Source organism: Sorex fumeus, unplaced genomic scaffold (assembly GCF_029834395.1).
Source record: "Sorex fumeus unplaced genomic scaffold, SorFum_2.1 ptg000063l, whole genome shotgun sequence".
Taxonomy (NCBI): Eukaryota; Metazoa; Chordata; class Mammalia; order Eulipotyphla; family Soricidae; genus Sorex; species Sorex fumeus.
Window position 1 is genome coordinate 65,779,317 of NW_026606120.1, and position 12,030 is coordinate 65,791,346.

Genomic DNA, 12,030 nt, shown 5'->3' on the forward strand with positions numbered 1-12,030 from the left:
TGTGACAAATAGCTCAGTGGGGCTACATTACATGTTCAAAATTATAAATATACAATAGACTTTGAACTGGAATCCAAGAAAGATTCTTAACATTTTATTTTGTGAAATATAAACATCTTATTTTTGAAAAAAATATGAGCTAGTGCGAAAGAACAAATCCAAAATTTTGTTTGGTTTGATGATAATATATGACTTCACCTGCATAGCAGTGGGGAAACAAACTTAGTGGCCATAATATTTACTGATTATTATAGACCAGGTGTTCTTAATAATCTTGAGAGTTTTACACTGTTAGATTTTGCTAGGACTAGGACATTCCTTCCCTCTTCAGTGGTATATAAGATATAAGATAAAGGCCCTCCCGTTGATCGTCGATTTGCTCGAGCGGGCCTAGTAATGTCTCCATTGGAGACTTTGTTGTTACTGTGTTTGGCATATTGAATACTCTCGGCAGATTGCTGGGCTCTCCAAGAGGGGCAGAGGAATCGAACTCGCGTCGGCCATGTTGGCCGTTTGTAAGGCGAACGCCCTACCGCTGTGCTATAAATGTGTCATATTTCTACAGTGACAGTGGCGTCCCTTTGCTGAATAACAACAAATGAGAGACTTGGCCATGTCTTCCAAAGGTAGCATTAAGTTGCTAATTTTGTGTCACTAACTATCCCAATGGGTTTTACACTTATCCTATAAATCATTATATTATTTTCAAAACTTTGAATTCGCTACATTTGAAACCAAAAGACCCCACACATTTATAAATAATAGAAATATTAAAGGCCCTCCCGTTGATCGTCAATTTGCTCGAGCGGGCCCAGTAACGTCTCCATTGGAGACTTTGTTGTTACTGTGTCTGGCATATCGAATACTCTCGGTAGCTTGCCGGGCTCTCCAAGAGGGGTGGAAGAATCAAACTCGGGTCGGCCATGTTGGCCGCTTGTAAGGCGAACACCCTACCGCTGTGCTATCGCTCTGAACATACATGTGTATCAGATTAGTTAATATATTTGTAGAGTGCTTAGATTTTTTTTCTCAAAGGATGTATATTGTGATTCCTGAATCAGGACTATTTTCTGTAATTTGATTGAACGCATTGATATATCCCACATTCTTATAAAGCCTTTGGGGATGTGTCCGACCCATACCCTAACCTTTTCTAGTGTTTTGCTGACTTGTTCCTTACCTCCATTTGATGGGACACGGATTTTAATGTAAATCATATAGGAACAAATGTTGGTTAAAACGAAATAACCTTAAAGATACCTTAGTCAAAACGAATACACTATGAATATGCAATACACAGATGCATACACTTTCACTTAGTACTTTTCAACTTCAACTTAATTAAAAAATGTCTCAATCCTAGATTCTGACAATTTCCTAAAAAAAAAAATTCCTCCCTTCCCTAATTCCCAGTATTATATCTTAGAAACCACTGAATCTATACAAACAATGCAACAGAAAAGATTTACAAGTATCATTAGATTTACTCCATTGTGTCTCCATTGGTATTGTCCCATGCTAATTCTTTTAACTCACAGTAGTTTGTCTTCCTAGTCACAAAATTCATGATTTTATCACAGTTATGTTCTTCTATAGCAGTGCTCCTCAAGCTCTCAGAACTGTTGAGACTTTCAATCAGATAGTTATTTGTTACAGCAGGCTGTCTGGTACACTATGAATGTTAACAGCATCTCTAGCCCCCTATGCACTATTCGACATTATCACTGCTTTTCTAAAGACAGACTTACCAACTTGAATTTTTTTCCAGACTTTCCTTAATATTTCTGATATGTAAAAAATATATATATATTTTTAGAACAAGGCAGAGTCTCCTACCCTATGCCTGACTGTCTCCACCAGGGCCCAACAGCTGAAGACCACCAAGGCCCAGCCAAGGCCATGCTGGGACCACTCTCCACACACTTGGATGAGCCTCACGCATAAAAGAACTGACAGAGGAACCCAGGTGTGTGGGACCCGGGGCTGAGATCTCCAAGCCTGCACAGTTTGGGACTGGACCTGCCAGTAACTAGACAGTTACACCCACCAACTGCCGTGTAACTCCAACAACGGCCAGGATCCAGAGATCATCACACTCAGCTCCTGGGAGAGAACAAGGCAGAGTCTCCTACCCTATGCCTGACTGTCTCCACCAGGGCCCAACAGCTGAAGACCACCGAGGCCCAGCCAAGGCCATGCTGGGAGCACTCTCCACACACTTGGATGAGCCTCACGCATAAAAGAACTGACAGAGGAACCCAGGTGTGTGGGACCCGGGGCTGAGATCTCCAAGCCTGCACAGTTTGGGACTGGACCTGCCAGTAACTAGACAGTTACACCCACCAACTGCCGTGTAACTCCAACAACGGCCAGGATCCAGAGATTATCACACTCAGCTCCTGGGAGAGAACACGGCATTCGCGGCCGCGCGATATCTTATCATCTCATTCCTAATTTGGTCAAACTGGCAGGCTACCAATTGTAACATGCCCACACGGCAGAGTCTGGCAAACTCCCCGTGATATACCCAATATGCCAAATACCAGTGACAATGATGGGTCTCATTCTCCTAACCCTGAAAAAGCCTTGAATATGGCACTTTAAAAAAAAAAATCTCAGGGCTAGGACGAAGAAGACGTTTCTGGCACCTGCTCGAGGCAATCGACGAACAACAGGGTGGTCGTGATCGTGATCGTGATGTAAAAAATGTTTTCCATTGAGAAGACACTGTCCTACAGAATGAGAACAAACAAAAAAATACAAAGAGGACCTTTGGACAAGTATATTTGAAGAGGTGGTTTTTTTGTAGCTGTTGTTTTCCAGGATTATTTTTCTATAACTAGGTAATTTTAACATTTTTTCTTTATGATAGAAATGCAGCAATATATCCATTTTGGTTCCAATTTCTTTTCACTGACTTCACTCTACCTTACCCTTCTTTTGAAGGCCAGCTTGTAATGATTTCAGTTTATTCTGAATCTCAGTCAGAACACCTATCTTTTTATCCAAAATGGACAATAACTGGGCAATCCAAAATTCAACATCAGCATTTACCACATCAGCTCTCTCCTGGATATTATTTGCTGACCACTCACCAGATGTCTTCCATAAAATTGTTGGAACCTGAATTAATGGAGTGGACGATTTTTCTATTTCTTTGTTCTTTTCCTCTCCTTTATTCTGGACACAAGGCATTCTAATTAATTCATTTCTTGGAATAGAGACATCTGACTTTCTGATGTGATTTTGCGTCATCTTTGGAACTTCATGTCTAACTGCATGCGGACAACGTTGGTGGGACCTTACATCTAGAGTTAATCCTTTTACTCTTTTGGCATATCTCAAAGTGTTGAGGGTGTTTTCACAGGAGGCCATCCCTGGAGAGATAGTGGCGATCATGCATGTAGAAGAGTTTTGACCAATAAAGGAGTCCCGGAGCACCTGTGTGAGTTTGCTGGCTCGGAAAGGGGTGTGAGACTTGTTCTTACCCAAAGCCCGGATGCATTCTTTGAGCGTGAGAAGACTCTTATTGATCTCTGCCCCTTCTAGCTGCTTGTTTCTGTTGGCTTTGGCAGTATCTGCTCCTCTTTCGTTCCCAGCTAAGTCAACAAGAGAAAACTTGCCATGGACTTTCCCTCTGGACTTGAGGATGATCTGGAACACAGCATGGCTCCTAGAAGAGTGGGCGTTGACTGACGTCTGTCCAGAAGTCCGGCAGCTATTGCCTAATTCCACTAGGCTCAGCACATCCTCTACACGATATACCTCCTGTTCTTGTAGCCCAACCACCTGCATTTTCTGTTTGTTATCTTCAAGGACCTGCAGTTTCTTCTTGCAGTTCAACAAATCAAACACCTTGCTCCCATAAATCTCAAAAAAGGTCCCATAGACTCTGAAGTCCAGTGTTTTATAAGTTGAGGCTTGAAGCAGAAGGAAGACATCCTGTGCCACCAGGGCATAAATGCCTTTTGAAAAATCTTGGTTCCTTCCTGAAAATACTCCACCCATGGTGTGGGTTTTCCCACTGCCCGTCTGACCATAGGCAAAGCAGGTGGCCATGCCCCGGTGGAAGATGGACTCCACCAGCGGCTGGGCAGTGAACTGGTACACCAACTCATTGGAGGCGGTGTCATCAAAGGCATGGTCAAAGAAAAAGGTCTGGTTCTCCAGGTAGCGAGTGAGATCCACCTTTCGCTTGGACTCATGCACCATAACCGCGTTTTCCGAGAGGATGGTGATGATATCCAGATCATTCATGCTGGTCTCTCTCTGGTTAAGGGGGCGCTTCCTTACACAGACGCAGATGCGATGGTCCTCCCGGGGCCCCAGGGCAGTCACCTTTTTTCTGTCTAGTTTCCTGCGATATTCTTCGATCATGTACATGATGTGGTAATTAGGGTTTCTGATGTTGATGTCCAGGACACGCTGGGCTCGGATTTCTAGCTGCTGCATTCGGCGCCTTTCCCGCTGCTGTTTTAGTTTCTCTATTTCCCTTAGGCAGGGAGATTTCTTCTGTTTCATCAGGCAAGGGTTGCTGGGGACCCTTACAGACTTGGCCAGGCTGTCTCCTGACCCTGACTGCATTTCTTTGATCTGGGGGGTCTTTGCAATCCACTCTGACCCCATATGCTGGTCCCCACTGGCCGAAGGGGATGCTAGAGACGGGGAAGGGAAGGACCTGGATGAATTGGAGTCTTGGGCAGAGATGAGAGCTGGATTCAGCAGGAATATGGTCTCTAGGTCAATCTTCTTACCTTTTGTGACTCCATTTTCTGTCCATTCGACGATGACCCAGGGTCTTTCTGGTCTGATCTCCGTGACCATCGCCAGGTGGATCCGCCTATCACTGCGCTGGATCGCCACCTGGATACCCTTTTGGATGTTCCCCAAGTGCGGAGTCAGTGATGTTCCCAAAGTGTGGGGTTTGGGGAGGACGGGGACACATAACCCGCTGGCCATGGTGAACGATGGGACATCTGAGCGCTCCCCTCTGGGACTCTTTTAGTTTGGAGATACAGGACCAGAGCCCACACCAGCCTGAAGCTCCCAAAGCACTGGATAGGGTGCACTGGCCTTTGTGAGCCGGGTGGACCAGGGCTCAGTCTCTGGCCGTTCACGTCACAAAGGAGCGGGGGGACACAGCTGAGAGTATCTAGGGCAAGGGATAGGGGTGTCGGAAGGCCGATTAGGGTGATGAGGGAGAGGGGTTCATTTTTCTGGTAAGCTTTAGAAGCGCAGGAAGCTAGAGCAGAGAAATTGTTCTCCTCCAGAGAGAGCACTGGGACTGTAGTCAGGGATAGGCTATTAAACTCCACGAGCACTTGTGCCTAAGCTTTAGAAACATTCTTTCCCAAGTGCTCTCTTGACCTGCTACCTCAGAGCTAAGTGCTTTTAGATTGAGAGCCAGTAATATTCCTTTAAACGTCAACCCTCCAGAAATCTGCAGGAACAAGTGAAGGTAGAAGCTGTTTGCAAATCACAGGCTTGGAAGGACAGGTTCCCAGAAAAAATGTCCTCAAACCTATCCTCCTACTTCTTCAAAACTTGTTTAACAATTACTATTAAAACTTAGTCCTATATCATGGGTTTTCTCATTACAAAATAAAAATAAATCGAAAGGAGTGGGTTCTTGTGCTAATTTGCTTATATGAAACTAACTTCCTTTTGTGCAACATCAGGATTTGCAAACACAATCTATATCATATTCCAAGTGACCCGAAAACCCTGCCGTGAGTCTTGTTACACCAAATCCTTGTGCTTTTTTTTTTAAGCTTTGTAACTGCCTTTCCAAACTCCTTTACTATTATTTATAATTTAAAGAGAAGAGACATTTGGTGAACAGAAATAATTCAGGTTATTTCTTTTCCTTGTCCTAAACTGTCTATCTTTTAGAAAATTTTAAAGGGATTGGGACAAAGCCTGAACAGGGATGAAGGCATTAGTCTTGCCTGCAGAACACCCTGATATAATCCCTGGCACCATACAGTTCCCCAAGCAACACAGAAGTGGCCCCAACCCCCACCCCCAAATGTTAAAGGGAGTATTGAATGATGGGAGATGGTAAAGGAGGTATGGCAATCAGAGGCAAAACTTTATTTTAACAGTATAAAATGATAGTTCAGGGCTTAAGGCACTTGGCTTGCATAAACACATCTCTGGTTGGATCCCTTCACCACACTCGGTTCCCCAGCCATGTTCTGCCAGGAGTGATCACTGGACACAGAGCCAGAAATAAGTCCTCAGAAGCTCTCAGCTGGTTCTGGCATAGCACCTCTTCTAGAATAAATAAATTAAAATGTAAGAATATGTATTTTAATAAGACTATATTTTTTTTCTGTAGGGTTTTTTTTGCTTGTGAAATAGCAGAAAAAAAATCTTTTGTCAGATAATCTAACTTGAGGATGAAGATGACGCCTTTAGCTTTCTTTCTACCATTCTCACCCCACATATTACATTGTGTGTTGGGTTGCACTTGTGGTGATAATTACATTACCTGCATTCAAGGACTATAAATTTATAGCTCGAAAGTCTTAACACTGAGAAAGTTGAAATTGTCTCTAAATCTTATTTTATTTTGAAAAGAATGTTCAGTGACATATGTTATGTAGACTAACATTGTTTTGTCCTTTTTGCATAGCCTCAAGTAGTTATTGGGTTGCTCCCATCACAGTGCTCCCATTCCTCTGTGTTTATTTGTAAGTTCTTTGTGCAAATATTGTTTTTCTCTTTTCCCGAAGTCCTTTGCATAGTCTATTCAGAGCAATCTCCTTTTTGTATGAACACAAGAAGACATGCTTTTATAATGTGAATCTCAGTGATATTTTCTTTGTGGGCATCTGTTCCCTCACCTAAGCCTCAGCTGCCTTTACTTCCTAGAGCCCACAAAAGCAGGGTCCTAACGAAAGACTAGATGGAACCAGGGCAAGCAGTAAGCTATGTGCTACCCTGGCATCGAGATGGACCTGGCCAAAGCGCCATAATGCTTAACTATAAGTTAAGAGCTTGGGCATGGACAAATGCTGTCATGATCCAAAAAGTAATAACTAGATTTGGACCCTGCTAGGGCTAGGAATGATTAATCTGTCCTGAACACCTAGTCTGAGTCTGTAGCAAGATGTTTCCAGGAAAGCTGCCCTACAAGTCTCAATGTTATCCCTTACTGTGTCCATACAAAAATAGTTAGTATTGATATGTTGATAGTTATTGGACTGAGGAAAAGAGAAAAACACCTTAAGAGGCATTTGCCCTTGGGCAGTCAAGAAGGGCTTTAGAATACCTTATAGGTGGGCCCTCAGGAAGGGCTTTCTTATGTTGATTTTGCTACCTGACTGAGGGCAGTGTCAGCCCAGACTGCAAGGGAAGTTGGAGAGATAAGGGAGCTGGAGAGAGGGGAGAGCAGGGCTGCGAGATGAACCATGGAGAGACTAGCAAGGGGAACACGTGCTTGAGAGAACCTAGGCCCTCCATAACATAAATTTCTTCTATGGGATAAACTTCCTTGTAATAACCTGCTACTAAGACCAACGAGCCTGGCTCTTGTCTCTTCTTTCGTCTGCCTTGGCCAACAGCCGTCCTGATCCTGACCACACACAGTGGCTCAAGAGCACCGAATGCGGGAGGTGAGACAGGGCTGTCCAGAGATCCCGTGAACAACCTTCAGCGTGCATAGTTTTTCACAATGTTAGAATTGTATTATCATCAATAAATGATAAACTGTTGTGCTCTTAGCATGGGAAAGATTTAAGTAATATCTTCAGAAATATAATAGAAGATATTTAGGACTGATAGCACTGTAGCATTGTCCTCCCATTGTTCATCAATTTGCTCGAGCGGGCCCAGTAATGTCTCCATTGGAGACTTTGCTGTTACTGTGTTTGGCATATCGGATACGTCACGAGTAGCTTGCCAGGCTCTGCCGTGCGGGCGAGATACTCTCGGTAGCTTGCCAGGCTCTCCGAGAGGGGCGGAGGAATCGAACTCGGGTAGGCCATGTTAGCCACTTGCAAGGCAAATGCCCTACCCACTGTGCTATCGCTCCGGCCGCCCATAGTTATACATTATTAATATTCATCAAAATAGAATCACAGAATTTTATATTTGAGGGCAATTAATTATAAATTAATTTCTTGTGTTTGTTTTTGGACCACACATGTTGTCGAGTAGGGTTACTCCTGGCTCTACACTAAGAAATCACTTCTGTTGGGTTGGGGAAACCATATGGAATGGTGGGGATTGAAACCTGGTTGACCATGTGCAAGGCAAGCACCCTACCCACTGTACTATCTCTCTGGCTCACATTATTTATTCTTTTGTCCTGTTTCAATTACCCTTTAAACAAGTATCCGATCAATTATGCTTTTTAAAAGTTAACATGGGAAATTTTGCTCGGAGAGCCCGGCAAGCTACCGAGAATATTCGATATGCCAAACACAGTAACAACAAAGTCTCCAATGGAGACGTTACTGGGCCCGCTTGAGCAAAACATGGGAAATATCAATTTTAAAAGTGTTCCAGGATCATAGAAGTAAAAAGTTATCGTTCATTTAAAGAGCATTCACTAAACACTCACATTTATGATTAGTGTGATAATTTTGTTTCTTCTTGAAAAGCATGTATATGATATTTTTGTATATTTTTAAATAAATATATATTTAAATAAATACATTTTTAAATAAATACATATTCAAGGCTATAATGATTTTCTCTGTTATGTGAAACATTTACACATATAAAGGGACAATGGTTAGGTTATTTAGTTCTCTATGACAAAGACTATCATAACTATGATTGTCAATTATATCTATATTTGATAAAATATTGAATAGGGAAACTATACTCAGAATATACATTATAGTGGTTTCAGATAATAGAGAATATCCAGAAACAGAGAAAAGAGGAAAAGTCAAATTTGTATTAAATAATTATGCTTAATAATCACTTTATATCTAATAGTTTTGCCTTTGAGAATTGTTTTTTCTATTTTTTTCCCTAACACAGTGCATGTTCCCTTGTAGCTCAGGCTCCAAAAATTAGCTCTTCTTTTACTACCCATTCACATAATTTAATCATAATGCTCGCCTGTCATTTTACTTTCTTGAAATCTCATTTTAGTTTCTTGAAATATCTATCTACATAATACCTTATTTATACCATTTCTTTAGTCTGGGCCACCATGATATGTTTTGCAACAACCTTCTGAATGCTTTCTTCCTCCACATTTATCTACAATTCGGCCAATTCTGCAATATGTCACCTCATGTTTGTTCTTTTTTTAATCCATGCATCTAAACTCCTTTCTGCCCTTCCATGAAGTCAATTGCCAATACATTCAGTCTCTGATGCCTTCACTCTTTCTTCAAGTCATTCACACTTAACACTGTCCAACTCTGTTTCAACCCCATGAAATACTACTAGTGTGTGCTATGGCCTAATGGTTAGTACTCATACATTAGCGTTAGGGAGATGGAGTAATAGCTACAATTATTGGTTGAGATATGTCACTGTCACTGTCCTCCCGTTGTTCATTGATTTGCTCGAGCAGGCCCAGTAATGTCTCCATTGGAGACTTTTGTTGTTACTGTGTTTGTCATATCAAATACGTCACGGGTAGCTTGCCAGGCTCTGCCGTGCGGGCGAGATACTCTCGGTAGCTTGACGGGCTCTCCGAGAGGGGCGGAGGAATTGAACTCGGGTCGACCATGTTGGCTGTGTACAAGAAAATGAAGAATGTAAATTACTTAGTATGGTGTGAATTGCTTAATGTGATAACCAAGCAGTATAGGGGAGATGTATAAGTTGAAGCTCTATGTGGAGGAGGGGGTACAGTGTGATCAAGTAATATAAATTAAAAGCTGATAATTTATATTCCTTAACCATATTGCCCTCCCCCTGATCCACCTTAGGACCCAATATTTCCTTCATCCTTCCTATTGTCCTTGGTTACTTGATTTGGGTATTATTTTATAATTTGCATGGCATTTTTTGCATGACATTTTGTATAAGGGTTCCCTCACTTTAAGATTGCATAATTCTCCTATGAATTTTATTATTTATCTTTGTTGGAATGCTATTCTAGATTTTCCACTTCCATTTTTTTGCACCCCAAAATAAATTTTCTTAACACAGACTGCATTATTTACAAGTTTATCTCATCATATAGGTGTCACTAAAAAACACTTGTGAATGAACAACAAATAAACACATACTATAACTAATAACACAGCACTGTTTATTAAGGTCTTATCGTGTGTTAAGCCTTGGGTTAATTTCTCAAGTATTTTTCTCACTTTATTTCTTTAGACTAATATGCATATATGTCTCTATGCCAGTATCTCTATCTCAACACACACAAACACGCACACATATGTATGTATCCACATATATTTACATACATATGTGTGTTTGAAATATATACATTTTGGAGAAATTGTGTACAAGTTATCTTCATTTGCATAATGATGAGAAATTTGATGCTCAGAGAAAGTTACTCCTCACTCACTGCTAAGCAGTGCCTAAAATTTGAGCTTGCATGAAAGTCAGAAATCTTGTGTGTGTTGGCCAGACCAAAGTGTCTCTGGCTTATCATTGGTAGTTTTAAGTGTTATAGGGAAAGAATTTCTGCCATGAAAAGAAAGGGGAAAAAGTATAGTATTCCTGACAAGATTTCATGAAGGTGATATTTTACTGGGATCTTTATTATTCTAAACCATCAGTCGCTTTTTTAAATTCATAGTTATTATAAATGGTAATTTATATTGCTTATTCTCTTTCTCAGGCTTTGTGGTTCTGAATGCAGTCTGACATTAAAATTCCTCATTGTTCAATCTTTATTATCATCAGATGTTAAGTTTTTCTTTTTTTCTTTGCCTGTAGGTAATGTGCTTTCATATAACCTCTCACCCTAGTGGAATTCTGGGCATAACATGCTTGTGGAACTCGTACCTTTGGTACTGAAAATATATTCTTTAATGGGGAACTATTTTACTTATTTCATAGAAAAGTAACCTTTATTTCAAGCACAGCCAACTCTCATCTTGAGGTTTGAAATGAGCCTCCTCATGGAGCTAAGGTTGCCAGATCTCTTCTGTTCTTGCTGAGATTTTGATTTTTTACCCTTCTGATTTTGTAAACAAAACCTTCTTTCTAGTACTGAAAATTCTAAAAGTAAGTCTCTGGTCAAAGTAAAATTTTTCTTCCAAACTGTAGGGGGAAAATTGGTAAAATTTGAGAGCGTTTGAATTAGAACTGGCAACTGTGTGCCAAAATCATAAAGAACATGCATGTTCCCTTCACTTATAACTCTTCATATATAAGTCACAGATTATATGGCTATGAATTGGATCTAAGAAAACAACATAACAAAAACTTCTCTTGCATTTTATGAATAGTCGCTCACTTCAAGTTGACTAGACTTCATTCATGGTTTGCAATTTACTGCAGTTTCTGCTTCTAAACATCAATGTTTTAAAAATTATTTCATATCCTCATTAATAATAGATCTTTGTTTTTTTCATTAGAAATTCAGTCTCCTTCTAAAGATGATTCCATAACGTATTTTACCCCATATTTAAGGTAAAAAGACTAGTTTTAGTTTTGACACTCATTCTTTTCAGTTCTTAAAGAAAATTAGCAACCTCTGATCAAACACCATCAAAGTACTTCAAAACAAAACTTATAGACCAAAATAAACCTATCTTTTTATCATATTTGTATCATGCTTTTTAATTTGCAAAATTATGTTACAATTATTGGGACTTCCTTAACACTGGGAATTACACCAAAAATATTGACTACCCAATTCTTAAGAATGCTTTAATTAGATTTATGCTCTTTCATTATCATTATGTCAGCATATTGTTTAGTTCTTGCTATATGAAGAGAAAAATAAGGCACAGAAAAGTTCAATTATATCATCAAAGACACACATAACTAATCATTATTTGAAAGAGAGTGAAGAGATAGTTTTGTTAAAATGTTATGCCTCTTTTGTAATATTTATCTCTATTCTGCAACTAGATATTATTCCCTAAG

General features: G+C 40.4%; 1 protein-coding gene across 1 annotated transcript; it reads right to left on the reverse strand.

The window, feature by feature from the left end:
• Positions 1–2,919: 2,919 nt before the first annotated feature.
• Positions 2,920–4,993, reverse strand: KIF2B (kinesin family member 2B). The gene has a single exon (XM_056127953.1). It carries the CDS (start codon positions 4,957–4,959, stop codon positions 2,920–2,922), a length of 2,040 nt encoding a protein of 679 aa, XP_055983928.1. The 5' UTR covers positions 4,960–4,993.
• Positions 4,994–12,030: the final 7,037 nt, after the last annotated feature.

Coding starts and splice junctions, on each gene's coding strand:
- KIF2B (XM_056127953.1), bottom strand. CDS start 4,959: ATGGCCAGCGGGTTATGTGTCCCCGTCCTCCCCAAACCCCACACTTTG.